The 22,588-nt window shown below is 32.4% G+C and overlaps 1 protein-coding gene across 6 annotated transcripts in view; it reads left to right on the top strand.

Annotated features, from left to right (window-relative positions):
- Positions 1-22,588, top strand: part of LOC111049967 (neuronal acetylcholine receptor subunit alpha-7) — a 148,353-nt gene that overhangs the window by 110,180 nt on the left and 15,585 nt on the right. For 3 of the 6 annotated variants that reach the window (XM_039420546.1, XM_039420549.1, XM_039420547.1), the window contains 5 exons: positions 1,457-1,566; positions 7,498-7,678; positions 14,586-14,661; positions 16,193-16,387; positions 21,387-21,473. In XM_039420546.1, the coding sequence (XP_039276480.1) occupies positions 1,457-1,566; positions 7,498-7,678; positions 14,586-14,661; positions 16,193-16,387; positions 21,387-21,473 (649 nt within the window). Of the gene's footprint in view, positions 1-1,456; positions 1,567-7,497; positions 7,679-14,585; positions 14,662-16,192; positions 16,388-18,900; positions 18,988-21,386; positions 21,474-22,588 lie in introns of all 6 variants that reach the window. The other 3 variants (XM_039420544.1, XM_039420545.1, XM_039420548.1) reach the window with 2 other exon arrangements.

Genomic DNA, 22,588 nt, shown 5'->3' with positions numbered 1-22,588 from the left:
GAAATATCAGTTTCTTCCACTGATTTCCTACACCCGGTATATCTATAAGAATGGAACAATATCTCTAATTAGCCAAAATTCCCTCATGTAACATGATATTCAGATGAATGAAAAAATAAAATATTCATGTACTTCATGGTGGGCGGTGCATAGTAAGATATCATTTTTCATTAGAATCTGCTGTGTGGAGTGGATACATTTTCCATAAAGGTGAACGGCATGCCGTGAGAAAATTTATTATTATAATTATTCCGGATACAGTAATACATCATCGGAGTATTCGACTCATACGATATATCTCCTGCTTGACATGAGCATACAATCATCTTCCTATAGACTCATATTTCATATAAAGTTATAATTTTCTATGAGAATTTTATTAGCAGACTAACAATTATTGAAAACTCAGAGATTGAGTAATTAATATTCAGCAGAGCTCAACTGCATTGAAAGGAGAGCTTAATATTGAATTTCATGTTCTCATGGATATCTCAATGTGAATAATTTAGGCGTAGTAAGAAAATTATATGAATTCATGAATCATACAATTTTAATGTGGGAAACGTCAAAACTTTTCATAGGAAGGCCAAATAGTAGATAGATATATGTATGATGATAACGGAATTATATCTTATATTATACAGTATTACATGGTTTGTTACAACTATAAATTCTTCACGTATTGCACTGTAAAAAGTATTAGATGTTTTTATTGTATGATTCTAGCATGACACTATTTATCAGACCTTAAATCACAAATACAATGTAAAATATGGACGTGATAGTTTATCCACATTCTTTGCATGTATAGAATACAATTTGGAATTTGCTCACATAACTTGTACAGTCTTATTTTTGTGAATAGCTTGATATCTCAAGCATGATACTCATATTTTGTATAAATATTTCCATGAATAGCGTTGAATACCTTGAGTTTTTCGAATTTTCAAATTTATGTAAGCTTATTGTGCGTATTGATTGATTGAAAATCCTATAAACATGAATAATATGTACAGTATCTCTCCCATTCGAAAAAAATATCTTAGAATAATCTATAGTATGGAATTACCTTGTTAGGTACATTCCCAGGAAAAAAAGAAAATATTATTGAATTGTTTTGATATTTATTATCTTGGACCTGTTCTACAAAAATGTCAAAGAATTACGGCTATAACTGCCTACATACTGGACTTGCATAATAAGGCGTTGAATGTGATTTATTTATAATGCATACAAAACAATTATTACTTCATTACAAGCTTTATTTATCAAATCCTTATTTCAATATCAATATATAATGAGCCTTAGCTGTGGTCCTTTACTGGGAGCTGAAGAAAAATTAATATATTCCTTATATGTTATAAATGACTTGGTTGATCATTTTCTCAATGAATTCCTATGAGATTGTATCGTTTAAAATGTAGAATGTATTGGAGGGCTGGAGTTTTTTTAACAGGAATGGAACGATTACAACCTGAGGTGGAACGCGTCAGAGTATGGCGGCGTCAAGGACTTACGAATAACACCAAACAAGATCTGGCGACCAGATGTTCTCATGTACAACAGGTAGGACAACGATTTCATACTTGCATGTGCTAAATATATCGCCTCCAAGTTCTAGTCTGCTGCATAATTCCAATCCACAGCATACTCTTCTCGAAATAACCGAATACTAGGCAACGAAATACTGGCAACAAAATGTTTCCACTTATGACATTTTGGCTCTAAACAAATAAGAAGAGCTGGGAAAAATCAAGTATCGTACTCAAAATAGTGAAAAAATTGGAAAAAATACTCAATATTTCAGATGGCATTGAAAGAGAAAAACAACCGTATAATTCTTCATAGAAAATGTTCAATTTTTTCATGATTTTAGAGTATGAAATCAAATTACTTCATAGTTTCATACATTTTTCCTACAAGATATCCATGTTTCAATATCTATGATGAGAAAAATAATGAGAATGATAAGAAAAATGTTTCTTATCTATCCTCTTCACAATAGCAAATTACCAAATTACCATAGTTTCAACGAAATTAATCTCATCCTACAGATAGTTTTTTTTTTCATAATCTTTTTATGAGTTTAGTGTCTTGCATCAGACTTAAGGTAATTTTTGCTCCTCATTCAATTCATAATTATTTATTAGAATTTCAATTAAGGTATCACTCCTATAATAGCTCTACAGTTATTTTTTTCTAATTGAAATCCAACATAGTCGGGGTTTGTGCTTTGTTTCTCATTTCGAGTTTTCCCTGTCCTCCTCTCAATATCTTAGGATACGTCAACATCCTTTTCCAATATAAATTAATGAATTTATATGTAATTTGATAATAAAATTTCATTCTCGTCAGGCTGACTGATGGGGGCTCATCCTTGCTCACAGACCTTAGGTCCATGCAGGGATAAATTCCTTTAAGTACGGCCTGTCAGCTTGCACTATTAGAGGAATAATAAACATTAATGGTAGAATAGAAAGTCTTTATGTTATTATGCTTTATTATTATTATATTTATTATTATGATTATGCTTTGTAAGTAACATTATTGTATTGTAAACATTTTTCTGATAGTGTGGTTGACAGAATTTATTTATATTTGTTGTATTGTTTTTTGGATGAGGAATAAAAGAATTTGATTTGATTTGATTTGATTTGATTACTTTTAGGAAGTAGAACAAAATCAAATTATTTACTAAGCAACTCCAACAATCAAATCGAAGTAAAGTAACTTTTCGAAGTTATCGATGATCATTACCATTACATTTTCCTACTTACGATAGTATCAACATTCTTTTAAAAAATCACAATCAATGAGATAGTCATTCATTTGATACTTTGGCCCATATCAATGTACCTGAAATACATTCTAGTTACCTTGGTCCATATGCTCCATCTTGCTTCAAACGGAGATCGACCAGCTGTTCGTTCAAACCGGAATGAATCACATTATTGTGAATGCGACCGTACATTCATTTAATCCTAGATTACCGTTAAACCTAGATTGACGACAAGTTAGTCAAAAACAGCTCTAACGTTGTTTGGTGAAATCCGATTTTGTCAGTTATTGGCTAACTGCAATTTAAGCTACCTCTTTTATTAGTTCCTGATGAAATCCACTCTTACAATTGTTAATAGCTTATATCATGCATATTTTTTCGAATTCTAGTACATCTAAGATTTGTATTAAATATGTTTCTAATCAAAAATTTTGGCGTTCTCCATTCATTCATTTTGGGGTGAGTTATCATCCCAATTGAATCATAAGAACTTTCATGGTATTATAATATTTTTCTATTGAACACATTCTATCAATAATGGAAGCGCAAGCTACTTTTGGATTCCATGTTTCAAATACACCAAATTTAAAAGAGATTGAACGATGAGGAGAGCTGGTGAGTGAGAAAGAGAATCATCGCATTTGTGAGAAAAGCCAAATCGGTATGTGATCAGCATGAGTACTAATGATTCATGTGTATAGTAAATTGAGAGTTTCCAGCTTGAACAGGTAAAAGCTTGTATTTGTTATACTTTTATTACTTATCCATCATTTCTCTTCCTCTAATTCTTTGTATTTTTCCATTCATGAATTTGTCATTATAATATTGTATTTGAACTGTTGTTAGACAGACCTTACAAGGCTGGAATCCTTTGATGAATGTCTCCATTTTGCATGATTTAGAGTCCTCAGCGAATATTTCAGGTGGAGTGCCACGGCAGCTCACCGTTATTGTACGCCACTCGGCAACGTTCAAAAATACGTCTGCTAAAATTTCACTAATTTTAAACTCGCATGTCGCTCCCAGTCAGGCAATAGAAACAATTTTCTCTCATTTTACTGGTCAAGTACAAAATATCAAATATTGATAGAAAGTCTAGTTTAACTATCAACTATCAACAACTGATGAAAAATTGTTGGATTTTAACTATTATGAAGAAGCAAAACTTGTGTTTGTTCCAACCACACAGTTGGATTGGAGATGGATTAATTAGTTTGTGGATGTTCCTCAAAGTTTAATTCGACCTATAGGCATCCATCTCAATGAAAATGAGATATCCATGTATTATTTGAAGCGGTTAACAGAGAGAATCCCTGTTACGCCATCCACTAATAACACGCTTCAAAGAATCAACAAACAAAATTCACAGTTCATGAATGAGGAATGTTGCTGCCAACTTGATAACATGTTGGTGGGCACTGATGTATTTGGACGAGTAACGTTCGTTTATCGATTATGGAGGATTAATTTTTTTGTTTTTGTATCTAAATAAGGGTAAACATTACAGTGAGAGCAATTTGTAATTGCCTGACTCGGAGCGATATGAATAACAAGTCCTGTTAAAACCCGTCAATTAACAATATTCTTTCCAGATTCAGTTAACTTATACAAATAATATTCCTGTTGAGAATAACGTAACAAGCAAATCAATTGCAATAATATTTTTTGGTGTAACAATGATGTTTAAAAACGTGATAAAGCTCTGTAAATAGTAACCAGTCCCTTGAAAATGATATTTGCATCCAAAGTACCTATTTTCTTAAACAAAAAAATTAGAGATTCATAAGCTCAACGTGATGAAGTTCAACCATGGAATAGATAATTAAATCAGTTGATAACTTGAAGCCATAATCATTGAAAAACTTCTTCAAATAGCTTACATTAAATTCAGAAATAGACCATTAATAATACAATAATAAAATACAATAATAATCACATTCCGATTAAATTAACAATATGATCATTTTGTTACTCTGAATACCTTTCGAGTATCATTGTTTAAATACCATTTTTAAAGATTATTTTGTGACTCTGAATACCTTTTAAGTATCATTGTTTGAATACCATTTTTAAAGAGTAACTATGCTGGTAATAATGAGCCGAATTATCAATACCTGAAAACCATAGTCTCAATTACACTACAATTGTTATTGATTGCATAGTAGCACGATATAATAAAATGTACCATATTGATTTCATTGAGAGCTTAAAAGCTCTTTTGAATGTTATACTATTTTCAACTGAATAAAGAACATCTAATATCTTACAGTAGTCTACAGCAAGCTCGTAAAAAAATATGACCCCGATTTAGCCCTTTGCAATAGAATGGAATCATTAATTGAAATTAGGAGCTGTTCGTTTCGATCATGCTTTAAGAGTCATTATTGCTCACTAAACTGGTAGCTTTCAATACGAAAGTGATTTGCAAATCGATTAGCTCTTGAAATTCTGGAAAAACTCAGTTTTGCAATTATACAGATTTTCAATTACTGCTTTCAATTGACCTTTTTTGCCCCCATTTAGAAATCGAACAATAAATGTGATTTTACAGTAATTGGCACAGTAATTGGAATTTGATTTTCTTCATGCACTGAGCTCAAATGAATATAACGGATGATCAGGTTGAAGTGAGGTTTCCTGGCGAAACCATTCGGTAATTAGAAACTATTCATTATTAATTCATTGAAATTTTAAATGAATTTCATTTGAGTATTAAGCCTGTTATCATAGTACTTGATCAATTTCATTTAATCAACTCTTAAAGATACTTGTTCATTTGTTTAGTGTCAAACTTGAATTCGTTGAACTTCATCACTGAGTTGCACAAAATGAAATTACTTCAGTCGAAAACTAAATATTTACTTAACAATTTCAAATCTCAGAATTACAAAAGATATAATTATATTCAAACCCGCAACCGTAAAGTGAGCTCCACCCATTGATGTATAATTGATATTTTTAAAACGTTAAAAAATATTTCTCCCCAGAAATTAAATAAAAACTATCTCATGTCTTCAATTTGAAAAATATTGTCTGAAAGTGGATTTTGCTGATTCAAAAACAAAAACAGGTTCAACATGAATTGAGCGCTTCATCTTGACAAGGATCAACAAAGTTCTTATATAATATCTGAATAAGTAATGAGCTATTGAAAAATTATCAGTAGAATTGATAATATTGATGTATTTATCACCTTCAAGTTCTTAGTTCACATGATAGATAAATTATTAGTCTCTATTTAAGATATTATTATCAACATCAACAACAATAGAGTAATGTGAGATTTTGATTTAGCAAGAGTTTTTCTTAATGGGATGTGATTCTATGATATTATGAAGCGGGAAGAGAAAACTGGGAGATATAATCCCAGGATAATGCAGTGAGATGGGTTTGAGATGGAGGCAAAAAGGGCATCTTCCGAGTGCGATAGAGATTGTGAGAGAAAATAAATTTCACGAGAGATACTGCCAGCAAAGATAACGATGTTGTCTCTGGTACATGGGAAGTGAATGAGGAATAAGTTACGAAAGAATAAGCTCTGAGGCAGTTGAAAAAATATGACATTGTTTTAGGGAACTCGAGTGGCAAAGATTTTTCCTTTCTCCTGAATAGAAAAGATTGAACACTTTAATGTAATATTTTGTACTCTGAAAACTTCACATAGATATTGTGTATTCAGATATCTCCAGTGTATTCAGTTTTTGCTTTGAAAAAATGCATTTTATGATACATTTTCATGATGCATTAATATTTAGTTCTATATTTTACGATACATATAATAGCACAAGGTTCTATTTTTCTCTCCCTACCATTCTCATGATGTACTTATTGTATCAATCAATCAACTTTATGTATTGTATTGATAAAGTAGTTCAGTCCCGATTTCTCCATCCCTTCTTATCTGTTAACATAAATTTGAAGAATTGAAATAATTATTCGATATATTCTGAAATATTCTAAATATAGTCCAAAAGCAGAAAATACCGCCAATATAAAAGTTTAAACCAAACAGTCAAGCTGATACCATACTTCCTTAGTTCCTTACTGTTTCAAATTTCGCTAATCAAAAAAATCGACATTGCGTGAACAGAAGGAAAGCCATAATCGTTCTCCTACACTATTACCTTTCAACTCTCAAATTTATCAAAAGGAATTCAATGAAATCTCACATTATAGTAATGCTATGGGTTGGACTATGATGATAGCTACACTTTATCCCTCAAGAATCGGAAAAATTAATGTTCAACATTCGTGAAATTGAATGATCAAGTAGAGCACAATAAGAAATTTCCAAAATGGAAGAAAAATAGTTTTCATCACATGAAAACTCAAAAATACACTGAAATTAATCCATGATTGACATTCTATTCTACTTCCCAACTATTTGTGTAAAAGATAAAAAACAAAGCACCCTTATTTTTCACAAAATGTTTCCATTTATAATGGAAAAAGGGTATTTTCTAAAGGGTACATTAAAGGATTTTTCAATTCTCACATAAATACGAGTAGCCCTTACCAAGGAAGTGGATACTCCCAACTATTTTATACCCTATAGATAATTTGTAAAGTTTTGTACAGATAATACGTAAATGATTCCTGTTTCAATCAATAATGAATCGGCCGTTATGTTTTTGAATCAGCAAGCATCCATGATGAGAACCAGGTGAATGCATTTGAAAGAGTGATGATGATGTTGATGATGATTATATTATTATTAGTGCTGACGAGGGTTTCGACGGGACATACCACACGAATGTAGTGGTGCGACATAACGGTAGCTGCCTGTATGTGCCGCCGGGTATCTTCAAGAGCACATGCAAGATAGACATAACGTGGTTCCCCTTTGATGACCAGAATTGCAAAATGAAGTTCGGTAGTTGGACTTATGACGGAAGCCAGGTATCCTATAACAACATATTTATCATAGATTGGTGTATGTTATCACACAACCAAATCAAACAATCCACTCTAGGCTTTCTGTTGTTTTTATTTGCATCATCAAAAATAATTCCAGAGGTCAACATTGATAAAAAGCTCATGTAACTAAAGTCAACAACTTAAATCAAATTCTCAAGCTATTATCACTGATGATTTATGTGCTTATCGTTCGTTTTTTTTCTGTTTACATGACTTCAATCAAAGGAAACTATTATTTTACATACATCCACACAAGTTTATCCATTATTCGGCTTCCACTAAAACAATAATTCGTTATCTCCTGTTATTCTGATAAGAGTGAACTATGAATTCAAATACTAAAAAAACCACTGACTAAGTTTGTTCATGATTAGGCTTCCACTAAAACAATTAACTCCTGTTAACATGACTCTAATAAGAGGAAGAAATTATCTCAAATACACTGACAAACCCATTAATTTGGGAAACTTTCATACACTTCCGTTTCATGAAAGATCATAACACAAGAATTCATATAAACTTGATTGTCCATTATGATTTTTTGATCAACACATGTGAGTTAATTAAGCCTGATTGTGGAATTCCTTTCCCCAAGGAAACCTGCAATCTAATCCCAAAAGCAGACAGATTATATTCTCAATCATGTACAAATTGAAGATTAACTGAATATACATGTTAAGATTTCAATGAAAAATAATTTTACCGTAATTTACATGAACAATAATTCTAATGAAACTTGCACTTACACCTAAAGCACCTAATATAAAATAAAGCAATGATTCACTTATCTGCATGGGATGATCTTCAAATTATTCTCCGGATAATATTCTCTTCTTGATTTGTAAAAGAATTATACTATTTAAAACATTTAATGACACCATTTGAAATTTTGGACTGTACTGTAATATTTTCACCAAAGAAATGTAGTATTAGAGACAACGTATTATAATCTAACACACATATTGAATCACGTTAGGGTCCATTTTGTTCATCTGACTTTTTCTGTTGATTTTGTTTGTTACTGTTAATGACTGATACTTGAAATGGAATGTTGTATACTAAAATATTGTAATAAACATAATATATCTATTGGTTTCACAAAAAGCATTAGGAGAAAATTGCATTCTAAAATGCATACCCAGTTTTTCCCTCAAGTTCAACAAGGAGAGGAGAGAGACCCAATACTTATTCCAGTCTTGTATTTCTCTAGAATAATAATTATCAACCATTTGGAAGGATAATTCAAAGAGAAGAGAGTGGAGGAGAAAATAGGAAATAGTACTGAATTTGCAATAATTTTATCCCCACCATATGAAATCGGTTTTTTATTTTGCTCACCAGCAGCAGAATTTTCCCGAGTCGTGAAATATATTCAAGCTATTAAAACCTTGAACCATAAACTACATGAGTCATAAAAATGGGCTATAGCATTATATTATGGGGAAATAATTCAGCTGTGTAAAAAGTAAACAAAGAGCATATTGTTGGCTATGTAGAGGTGTTTATTTGTTACGTGAAACGATCTCAGAATTCATATTAATATAACTCATGTTACAATAATAGTACATTACAAATATGTCCCTTATTCAAATGCTCTCAAACCCAGAACAGGCTTAAGAGAACAGGTCAAAGTTTACTATCAATATATATTTCTTCATTTGATAATATCAAAAATATTCAAATTCAAATTTGAGTTCATTTATTTGCAATAAAAATTATATACAAATTATTAAGATAAATATTCTCAATTACAATATGGAATTACCGGCAAAGAACAACTTGTGCGCCGGCAGTGAGTTCGAACAACTAGGTATGATAAACATGTCAAAAGAAAAAGAGAAATAGAGCTTTTTATAGACAACTCAACTAGATAAAACTACATTATCATTTGATAATATTTTTGTAGCTTTAAGTTTTCATATAGGTAGAGAAAATTCCTCCAAATTCGGCGACATTCTTCTATCAATCAATTTCCATTTACTAATTACTTTCAACCTTAAAAACATAAATTGTTTTCGATTGCATATTTCAACCTCAAATGTCAAGTTTTGAGTCTCTCAGTATTTCTCCACAAGAAAACCCAATAATATAATTTTCTGAAAACGCAATATTCCAGGTAATAGATTTGAATTTGCAAGGGAATTGTAGCCAAATTGTGAATAGATTCGACTCAATTCCACCTGCTAAGGTACTCACACTGGGGAAACCATCGTTCTTATGGCTACTATTTTGCATGGGGCCAACGGTTGGTTCTTTTCTCAACACTGTGTCAACTCCTTCCCTCACCCTCATACCCATGCAAAACCTACCAGGTCATGAAAGACGTTTGGTCGAACTTATCAGACGACTAGACATCGTTTCATGAATAAGCTATGACACAAGGGGAAGAAGGGGAAGATGTATCTGACTATTATGAATAAGTTTTTATGGATAGCGGGATATCATTATATAGAAATAGATTCATCAAGAGCTTGTATAATTCATTTCTCATTGAATATTTGTTTAAATTTAGTGGGGGAATTTTGTTTCTAACAATTTTTTTACGAGGAATTATTTGTTCCAATGTCAAAAAATGGAAGAAAAACAATCACCCCTTCAATTTCATTGAGAAGTTGAGAAATTATGAGTGAATGGGGAACTATGGGAACTATAAGTGAAGTAACTTTTCTTAGCTTCCATCCAATTGCTCAAAAAAACCTCAAGACAAATTACTATATAGAAATCCACTTTTATTCAAATTGAATCTTTGTTGAAATAACTCTCTTTCAATCCGAGATTTCAACATAATTTTTTTGAAATATCTTTCGACTACTGTTCAATATTTTAATTGATCAATATTGAGAGAAATATTGTACAACTCGAATCTGGAAAACTGTTTTGCTATGGAATGATTTTAGTGTAAATTATTTTCAAGCTCCCAATCTGAATGAAATATCTTTTGACTACAGTTCAACATTTTTTTAGAATTCCTCTGTAGTCACTGAATGTTTCGTGATAAATAATCATGTAGCCTAAAATATTCTGCCACTTTCTAAGTGTAGATGCCTAGTTGAGGAAGATACATCAAGGAAGCGGTTTGCTCCATGGTCGCGCTGCTATCTTATAGCTAAGATAAGTGAAGTGACATGCTCCTGCTACGCCTGTTGGTCAATAGTAGCCAACCTGAAGTGCCGACTACGCTCAATATCTTTTATGGAAATGTTTCGGAACCCACCTGAAGAAGTGGGCTCACTTATTCCTCATCTTCATCCCTAATAATCCACGCACAAGCCTGGAGCTTATGTGGGCATCTCCCTCAACAAAATAACATCACGAAATATTAGTCCACATTTAGTGACTGTGAGCACAGTGCATTTATTCATCACAGAGAAGCAGAAAATACACATTTATTCTTTATGATGTATAAATTATTTTATAGTATATTATAGGATGTACAATGTTCAAAAATAGGTGCCTACATTCCCTATCAAACATGTTAAGTGAGTATTATCATAGAGAAACAATAGCGTAAGTAGATATCCCATGGTATAGGGAATTTATGACACAACTTTTACTGTTATCTCAAGCCGATTACTGTCGATTATTGTCAATTTTTAATGTTTTGTTGGGGTGAGAGTGTATGAACGGCACAATATGAGAGACTACCAGCGTCACATAGCTTTATGGGAAAGAACTACGTGGACTATCGGCTTGAGATAACAGAAAAAGTTGCGACATAAACACCCTACACCATGGGGTATCTACTTATGCTATTGTTTCTCTATGGTATTATCTTCTCAATATGAGGAAGCACAAGCAAAGATAGATTTGTTGGTTCGTGGAGTTGAGAGAATAGTCTAGTATGTCTTAACAATTTGACACCCTTGACCCAAGAATTAGAACAATGACACTATTCTTGAACCATTCATTGTACGCAGTGTTGAGAATTGAACCAAAATTAGAAGGTCCCATTCCATGATTCTTCCGCATGCATATCGTACTGACAACTTGGAAACTTGAAAATGTTCAACTTACTTTTAACAAAGTAATGCCTGAATTGCTAATGCACCTAGCTTTCAAATTCCAATAATCCGACTTGTAAGTTTCAACTTCTCTGCACCAAAAAATCAAATCAATTACTTCCAAGTATTTTGATATATTATTCCTTAGGCGTATCATATCTAGTGGATAATTCAATCATGACTCTATGCTTGGTTGATAACTGAAACAAAAGCTTATGAGTAATACTTTTATGCATGAATCTCAATCCCTTGCTCATTCCATTTCAATCAATCCAGTAGGCATTTGGTAATTTTGAACCACCATTTTTTCAAGTCATACTTTTCAAATTAAATTTAACAAACTAAATTCTCTTTATTAGCCAATCAACTTTAGTAAAGCCCTCTTTTTTATATTCTTCTACTTGATAGGATGTACATCAGCATTCTAGTAAATCCTCAGTTGACCTTTCTGCATCAAATTATTTATTACCATTCCACAATTTTTCGCTGAAAAACTTACTTCATATTCAGAAGAATTTTGTAGAACTATTTATTAAGTAGCTAACGTATCACAGTATCTAGGTTCATTGTTAATTTTCTTATTGATTAATTTGCATGAAATCATATCAACTAAGTAATTTATTGTACTTGAAATTCAACAACTGTCGCTTAAAAGAATGATCTCAGTACCACCGCATCAATCAACACCCTAATGAAATTAACAACAAAATTTTAATTCCCTCCAAGTTATCCATGAAGCTAAAATAGTCTGGATGGTATTTCAATTCTTTAGAATATTCATTGATTGGAATATCGGTTCATTGAACATGATCAAACATGTACGAGTATGAGTTATCTCACTTTCAACATCAAAAACCCCGTTGTACAGCAGACATTCTTGATTATCTCAATAATCATTGTGGCTACAAAAGTTTAACAATTCCAAATTGGATCATTTCTGTACTTCATGAGAGACAATGCCATTTTTAAATCTATTGACATTTTCTTAAAATGTTGACATTTTTAAAATTGAATTTTTTAAATCCAATAAAATTTTTTAAATCTTAAAATTCATTGATATTTCTCTCACTAGTTAAGCCTTGCACAGAATTCGTTCACAGACGCTGGGTGAATGCGGGTCGCGTGTATGAGCGGAACGATTTTTAAAGTCGCGATTTCATAATAAAAGTCGGACCACGACCATACCGGTTCGATGTGTTCAAGACTTCATGCTGATCTTTTAAAAAAGCAAAATGAAGATTACAAGTTAATTAGCTTTTTAATCGGACAATTCACTCCAGCATATCGTAGTGCTACTGAGGTCACACTTTTTTAGCACTATAAAATTTTATTGGATGAGATTTTATCTGTTGGTAATATTCTGTTCAACTATACTTTGTAGATATTACATGAATGAGTTTTTGTGGTATATATGTACATTTATAGAGGATCTGCTAATCAATCGGGATGATTTGATAAAGTAATTGATTGTAAAAATATATTCGTTCAGGTCTATTGTTTTACCAAGCAATAAATTGTAATTGAATGAATTCTAATTACTATTTTAAATAGAATACGACAAACATAATTTCCTGGATAATAGCTTGTTAAATGACCTCCATTGCGATTGGGGCATTCTTGTAGCCTAGTCTTGGAATCTTACATTACTGCTTGCAGCTCGTCGACATCTGACATTGATCTATTGCAGCAACCTCGTTCATGATTAGTTGTAGTTGTTGACGCTCTAATAATGTACTTATCAGTGGATGCGATCGAGAAACTTTTTTAAAAGCTATCAACTTGAAAGAAAATCGTAAAAAATTTGACGGGCGTTCAAGGTGGCTAAAAGGATGTTGGTAAAGTCATTGCTTGAAACATGAGTAGGCCATGTTAACTATTCCTTGGTGCTTGGTAGACTTGCTCTCCCAATTTCCTCCTGTGGTGATCTAGAAGGATAATATCTGAAAGCAAATCTTTCCCACTCGAAACCACCCATAGAAACAACCATTGGAATCATTTAACAACGAATTTTGTGAACGAGATTGACTCGCAATTGATAAGTGGCGAACAGTCATGGAAGATTATCTAGGTCACGCTACAAGAATGCGTCAATTGCAATGGAATGTCAATTTTCAAGTCCTACTTTTCGGAAAATTGTGTTTTATGTACTGTACTTTGAATCGTTCAATGAAATGAGGGTGAGCAAAAAGAATACGCTCTTCACTTCAATTACAGTTAATTACTTTATCCGAGCATACCTTTTCATTAACTAATCCTAAAAAGTGTGTATATGTAAATTTTCTGAGTGAAAAACTTCTTCAGTGAGTAAAATCTGAAATTTCTCGCTTTGATAATTCTTTCAAATTAGTATTTCTAAATGCTTGTAATCTTTTATAACCTATTTCAAATTTTTGTATTCACAAGCTGTTTGTGGTACATTTCAACAACAATAATTTATTTTAATTATTAGTATGTTGATCGTGAAAATTGGAAGTAGGTAAAATTATAGTTCTTTAGTATTTTCTCAGTAGACAAGTAGACAGTGCATGCTCATCCATGTATTCTATACAAAACATGAGCCTTGATAATTTATACAGGTGCATAATCTAGGAGCAAATAATCCAAGGAGGATGTATTTAATATGATTGAATGCTATGTTATAGGATTAAGCTCATACCTATCGATACTGTACCCTTATAAGATTTCCCAATCAAAGGGAATGAAGTTTTGAAAAATTAATTCCCTAGTAGAAACCTAGAAATATTTATTTGTGAGCCACAGAAAGATATTAATAAATTAATACTTCTTATGATCATACAACATTTTTGCAATAAGATTCTTCTTTGTTTTCCAAATATCAATACTTTTACAAGTGGTGATCACTACTTACAAATTGTTCTGTATTCCAGCTACAACTTGAATTGAAATCTGAAGAAGGTGGCGACCTTTCAGATTTCATAACGAATGGAGAATGGTATCTCTTAGGTAAGGGCGAAATCTTCTCATTCTAGCTTGAGTAGTTGAATCAAGTTTTATCTAATAAATGTATATCAACATTTTGATTCCAATTCTTTTTTCAGGTTTATTGACTCAATTCATTTTCCGTAACGAAAGCCTTTATCAACTATTATTCTGTCAAATGAAAGCCCACCCAAACTTTTCCATCTCCTACTTATCAGCAGTCAGTCTTTTGTGCTCTGCATGAGATACATTCTATTGAATAGTACATTATCTCTTGAATTCTATTGAATAGTACATACTCATGAATTCTATTGAATAGTATTCTTGAATTCTATTGAATAGTACATTCTCTTGAATTCTATTGAATAGTATTCTTGAATTCTATTGAATAGTTGACGAGCGAAGTGAGGTCTAAGATTCAAGTCGACGGTTTGGCATTTCTCTTAATGTTTGAATGTTTAAAATGTTTATATGTTGCGCATTTACGGCAAAACGCGATGATGGATTTTCATGAAATTTGACAGGTATGTTCCTTTTTTAATTGCGCGTCGACGTATATACAAGGTTTTTGGAAATTTTGCATTTCAAGGATAATATAAAAGGAAAAAGGAGCCTCCTTCATACGCCAATATTAGAGTAAAAATCAGACTATAGAATTATTCATCATAAATCAGCTGACAAGTGATTACACAGATGTGTGTATAAGGTCTATAGTTTCAATCAGGTACTTGTGGATGAGAATACTGCGTGAGGTCTTCTGTTCACAGAACTACTAGTATTCTTGAATTCTATTAAATAGTACTCTTGAATTCTATTGAATAGTACATTCTATTAGATAGTTCATTCTATGGCACATTCTTTGACGTGATCTTATGCATCTATATGCCCATGGATCAAGCAAAATTTCTAGCCATCTATCACTATCCACAATGCCTTAAAGTGAGGCATTTTATACTATCAATATCAGTTCTAAATATTCACCTTGTTTCCCTTAACAGCCATTATATTATGATGGAATAAAAACACACATGTTGTCAAATTCTACACAATTTTATTCAGTACAAGACCATGGTTTCGTGACCACACAGGTCGCATTTTCAAGCTGATTTCTATTCCATTATGGAACGGTTCTACAATATTGACAGTGACTCAAATTTTTATTATAATATGAGTTTCAATATTCGTTAGGTCCACTCTTCAGGTCTCTTGATTAATGAACCTTTTTTTCGCAAGTCTTTGCAACTCCTCGCATCCCCTCCGCCATCGTTCCTTATCTCTCCAGTCATCCTCTCGCAAACCTCTGCATTCCATCTCTTTTCTAACATTGGCCATCCATTTTTTCCTGGGCCTACCTTGACTGCATTCAAAGATCCTCAATGGTATTCTCTCCGTATTCATTCGATTAATGGAACTCATAACATAATATCACTGATATGGTGAATGCTATGCCGAATGAGATGAAGTCGTTTTGAGTAATGCTTGATAAATCTTGCCGCATTGAATTTATTTATTCAACAAAATTATAATTATTGATGAATCGATTGACTTGTTGCAGGGATGCCCGGAGTGAAGAACGTTCTCACCTACCAATGCTGTCCAGAATCGTACATAGATGTAACGTTTACAATACAGATTCGACGACGAACTTTATATTATTTTTTCAATCTCATCGTACCGTGTGTTCTAATATCGTCTATGGCTCTTCTAGGCTTCACACTGCCACCCGACTCAGGAGAGAAACTAACGTTAGGTACCTACCACAGTTTAGATACCTAATAAATTATTATAAACACACGTAAAATAATAGGCTAATGGAATATGAGGCGCCAACGTTCGTATGAAATTAGTTGTAATAGAAAACACGTCATAAGCCAGGTACACATACATCGATTCTTGGACGTACGATTTTTGCCGCCCTCATGAATGAATGAATGAATAATGAATTTATTTCCAAATACAATAAATAGTTTTACAAATAAAAATAATCATAAAAATACAATAGTTTTTGGCGTTATATTATCAGAATACTATCAGATCAAACGGAACTTGACAAACTGTTTAACTGGAACTGACATCATCTGTTTAATCTAATAGAATTTATAAGGACGGAAAAAAATTGTTTCACTAACAGTACGTCTTTCGGAGTAGAACGTTCATAGATTAAACAATGATTGAACATGTTCGACATTCAATAATCATATCTGAGTTATTAGTCAAAATCAGGGTTTGATTTGATGTGAGGTAGAACAGCGTTTCAAGATCTCTTCTAAAAGAGAAAGTAAAGTGAGAAAGAAGGTAGAAGGAAGAAGTGATCGCATATTATGTCAGTAGACTATAGTTCTGGTTACTCAAAAAAGTGAGTTCACCAATTCCGGTTAACAAGTTACAATATTTCCCAGAAATCGAAAATTGCTTCCACGTATCAGAGGCTGGAGTTGGAGATTCCATTGATGACATGTCATGTTTTCAGCTGTAAGCCTTCTCTTGTTATAATTTTGCAAGAATACTTCTCCAGAGTTTGTTGGTTATTCCAATTGACCAACGGAATAGGCTTTTAAACAGTTGATAGAGTTATTGTGAGTTAAATTATTTCAAAGAAAACTAGATTAAGTTTACTAACACCTAAGACTAAAACAACCGAGAAAGATTGATGTAACCGTTTTTGGGAAGCCTTCTATCCATGTAGTGTAACTACACTATTCAACTTTCAGGGTATGGTATAGTAACCGGTCCCTTCGTGAGGAAGTAAACATTTTATAAACCATTGAAATATTTTTTTAATAAGCTTCTTTCAACCACAGATAGCCTATGTTGTAAACTGAATATTCTTGTGAGTGGTTGGTGATCTTATAATGCATAAAAAATATGATAATTCTTTCGTCGAATGAACTCAGTTCCCCATTAATCACGAAATGATAATCAGCCTGTATAGTATGGTAAAGACAGTGAGTTGGAAATTTATCTTTCACCCGAAAATAAGTGTTATCTCGAAAAGAAACTTAGGACTGTAAATAAAAATTGAAATCTGAGTACCCTTTTTAAATGATTTAGTCACGACATGTTTGAAAAAAGACAACTTAGGACTGATCTGCTCTATCTTCACAAAAAAAATTCACTTTACTTAATTTTTTGATTGATTAAAATAAAAAAGGAATTCATGGTAACCTTCACTCATATTCAAGAGATTGATTTTGACGGAGAATAACAATTTTATGACTAAGCACCGCTTTCTAGTAAAATTGTAATTTTGAATAAAGAATGGAGATAAAGGTAAGCTACTCTAAAGGTCCACTGGATAGTTTATTCAGAAGAATCTTCTTCTTCAACAGAAAATAGAATAATTAGTGCTTACTCAATCTAATGATTTCCAAAGAAAGGTCAGCAGTGTTCAAAATTTCATTTTTGGGTTCCAAATATTATTTATGGAGTGGGAGGGGGGTAGAAGCTGATTTCTTTCTAAATTTAGGGGGTGCGTCCATAGGCTTGAGGGATGGGTAGGTTTGAACTTTAATGTCATATTGTAATAAAGTTCAAATTTAAAATAATTCTCCAATAAAATAATATCTTCCTTCTAGGCTTTGTTCTTCAACAATATCATTGTTGTCGTTACTGCGATAGGCCTAATGTATGTTTGCTCATCGTTTATTTATTGGAAAGACAAAATTTCCTGTGTCGATAATAGCCTTACAGTAGTACTATTAGTAAGCAGTCGTTAGGAGGACCTGAAATTAATCAGTTGCGACCTGAAAACTCTGACACCAGACCTGAGCCAGCCAGGTCACTCGATATTATTATTAGTAGTAGTAGTACTAATTCAAACTGGTCTCAAATTTCGTATATTCATTCTGAAATTTACAAATGTCCACGAAAATCCCCGCATTGAGTTTGGAGAAGAGATTTTTTTCCAGTAATACCCCTAACGGAGCTTCAAGTAAAACTCATAAAAAATGTCAATTTATCGAATTACATTTGGGTTATGAAGAGGATTCGTCAGTGTCATTGATAACATTACTACCAGGAAAAATATAAAAAACTGTTAAAGTCTAAAAATTGAGTGATTAGTAATGAGTAACTTGCAGTAGTGGCCTGTAGCAGGTGTTGCGTTATCTATGAATATTGTTACTACTTGCGCTAGCGCTGTTTAATAATTTGATTCCCTCTGTACAGTAGGCTATTCACTGCTTCATTAGCGATATTAGTGGTGGCGCTATCTAGCTCTTTGTTAGTAGAACATTATGAGACTGTTGAATATTTCATTTACAGGGGTGACAATTCTATTGTCGTTGACTGTGTTTCTGAACCTAGTGGCAGAATCAATGCCCACAACCTCCGACGCAGTCCCTTTGATAGGTATGGCAATATGTCCCTTATTAATCTAATACGGGAATAGTCCAACTGATACTTGGAGGATTAGCCAAATCCAATCAAACTCTACACGAATGAGCTCTTTCATCCAGTACAGCAGAACATTATCAGATCTCTGCTTCCCACCCCTCAGCGTGCATTGTTGTTACCTAACAGGCTTGTTTAGTTCTGTAAGTGCATGACTTTACTGACTAAACAATAAAATTGAAACATCTTATTGTTTGTCAAGATAATCTTGAGTGTATTTGCTACCGTAACTAGATGTTTAGATTGACTATGACATTTGAATGTGATTATACTCATGAGTAGACTATTTTTCCATTTTTGAATTCCTGTGTTTTTTGTAGAATTACTTGTTCCTCTGCATAAACATTAGGTTAATTAAACCTGTTCTGAATCTTCATCAAGGACTCCGAACTGATAAGTTGAAAGCCACAAAACATAACATTTTAGTAATTTCCAGACAAATAACTTAGATTTGATCTACACCACACACAGTATAATATTTATTCACTTTTGATTAGAATAGATTAGAATGTAATCGAACAATTCACATTTTTTCCAATTTCATAGACACGAAGATATTTGGAAAAAGTAGCTGACATTCTCTGTTAAGGAGAGATGAGAACTAAGGAGCAGTACACCTATCATCTTCAATTTAGTTTGATGCAACAAAATATTAAATTCACGAAAGCTTATATTTGAGCAGTAACATGAAATAGTGGTCTTCGCATTGAATTATTGCAAGACTGAATCATATCTTACTATTTCTTATACTTGAATAAATGTAACTTTTGTATAAATGTTGAATAAATGTAACTTAAGTATAGTGGGGACGGTGTTGTAACGTTTAGTCTTATCTACACAGTGTAGGCTAATAGCAGTAGAAAATTTAAAACTTGCTGATTCTCTGTCAATTTTCAGTCTGTGTATAAGTTTTGGAATTTTTAATATAGATATGAGTAATTCGAGTACAGTTACTCGAATAAGCGATGTTAAATTCGAAAGATGTTTCAATAAATTAGTTTGGATAACTGTGTTAATCAAAACGTAGAGTTCCTATGCTTCAAACGACTTTACATAAGAGCCTATACTGCTGTGGAAACCCCGATAGGCAAGAATCATTTTCATTGGAACATTTGGCTTCCAAGCAAATTTCCTCCCATCCCATGTTGAAAAAACCTTCAACAGAACCTTGCTAATATAGAAGTTACATTCATTGAAGTATCGATTTTTTCTAATATCAATATATTTAGTAACTGTGGTAGCATTTGAGATATTTCACTCAATAAGCAGTAATAATGTTATATTTATTTTATTCTATCTACTAATGAGTATTGAACCACTTCTCACTCAAAGTTCATTTTTCTCCCAATAAATAACTAGGTTAATTGATTTCTGTCATACTTTACATTTATGACAACATATTCGCGAGGAACATGATGTGACGAAAACTTGATGATATACTTTTTCAACATCGTACAGTTTTTCAATGAGGAAATTGTGAGACCTGAAAACGTTTTGGAATTTTAAACGTGATAAACTTGAAAAATCTCAATCACTTGTTCTGTTATAGTCTTTATTCCACAAATTGAATTCTTAACTCACTTGTAGCCCGCAAGTGAACTCGAATTTGAATATTTTATGACATATGACAATATTTTTTTCAGCAAAGGAGTTGCAGTCTACAATATGATGGAATATTTTCCCCTCAGCTAATCTGTCAAAAAATGCATTGATGAGAGTTATGCTTCATATAATTCATAGTCTTTCAAACAATTATACATTAGGAGATTCAGATGAATATACTAGTACAGAACATTCATGTGCAGATTTGTTTCAATTTGAAATAGTTGAGATCTAATTTTGAAACAGTTAAAAATAGCAGCTATGAGAAACTTGTGCATTGAATTCAAACTAATTTTAGAATATCAATCAAAGTTTTTTGTGGAAGAATCATGACACATTCATTAATTACAAGTAAAGTTGCAGTCAACAATATGATTGAATATTTTCACTCAGGTGATCAGTCAAAAAAAAACTTTATTTAGTGTTGAATAATCTTATTTATTTTATTCATTTCATTAATAAGAATAAATTAAAGTTGCAGTCAACAATATGATGGAATATTATCCCTGAGATGTTCAGTCGAAAAAACTTTATTTAGTGTTGAATAATCTATTTATTTTATTTTACTTATAATTCATCAATAAGAATAATGCTTCATATCAAAGATAGTATTTCTATATATGAAGCATTCAACGTTTAAACACAAGCTGTTGACTGTAGAGGCATTTTAAGTTAAGAAGTGCGATTAGATTTGATGGGCAAGGTAACTTAGGTAAGATGAGATTTCTTTAGATGACGGGTCATCTTTGTTCCAGGGGTCACGATTTTACTATCTCTGACGGTATTCCTGAACTTGGTGGCTGAGACCCTGCCCCAAGTATCCGACGCAATACCCCTGCTAGGTAGACCGCCTAGGGCCGCTTGTCTTCTATTTTTTCATTTCTGTGTTTCACTTTTGATTGGCTGTTGTGTGTTTTGACTGTCTGATAGTAAACGTTTGATGCTGGAGGCAATACATATATATATGTGCTCACATGACCTCTCATGCGGCTACTCTATAATAGTTCACACTCGCCATTTCTAATGACTAACAGCAGACAATCACTGATTGATTGACAATAATTGACACAACAAATGTCATATGATAAGACTAATGTCTGATTGACAAGACCAATGTCTGATAATAATTAAAAGATACAATAGATAGCCTGCTATACGAAAGTACAGAGCTACTGATTTGAGCTTTGTCCTATTGACAAATTTGACACCATCGTTTGCATAACGTATTCGAACAAACAATAAGAAACTATCAAATGCCCTTTATTCCATTCAAGTAGGTACCATTATGAAATAAAGGGTACTTGATAGTTTTCTATTGTGTGTTTTAATAAGCAGTTGCCCTAAAAGGAGCATATTTGAACAACTTGTTTTTTACTTGTTTTAAACTGTTAACACGATTGGAAAATCTTCATTTTTACTATTTTTCAATTATGAATTTCTACATAAGTAGAGAAATTTAGGTCTGTGAAAGTTTGTTGGTTATCAAGTGAGCCTATAAAATACTAATGGAAAATGATTGTTATTCTGAATTCAGTACAAATCAACATAAATAATACAATATTTTATAGAATTAATTACTGAATTTCTCTGGATCAATCATTTCAAAATCCAAATTTTCCAAATTGAATGCTGTGAACGGCAGTTATTAATATTACACTGAGAAACATTTAAATTGATAAGTTTCATTGATCAACTTCAGCACATAAATTCCGGATTTCTGTTATAACTTTGAGCCAAATGAGGGGTCATACCACTCAGCACCCATTCAATTTATTTTTTATTCACCAAATTTTTCCTTCGAGATTGGTACCACTTCCAAAGCAGGTAGCAGGTAGGCCTTCATGGTATGTTTGTAAATCACTGGCATCATCTGTAATGTTTGTTTTTCAGAAATCCTTTCCTTGTATGTTATTTTTCACATTCATTGAAAATAAATACACCGACGGTGGTAAAGAAA

Source organism: Nilaparvata lugens, chromosome 2 (genome assembly GCF_014356525.2).
Source record: "Nilaparvata lugens isolate BPH chromosome 2, ASM1435652v1, whole genome shotgun sequence".
NCBI classification, from domain to species: Eukaryota; Metazoa; Arthropoda; class Insecta; order Hemiptera; family Delphacidae; genus Nilaparvata; species Nilaparvata lugens.
The sequence above is the reverse complement of the archived record's forward strand: the minus strand, read 5'-3'. Positions and strand labels throughout refer to the sequence as shown.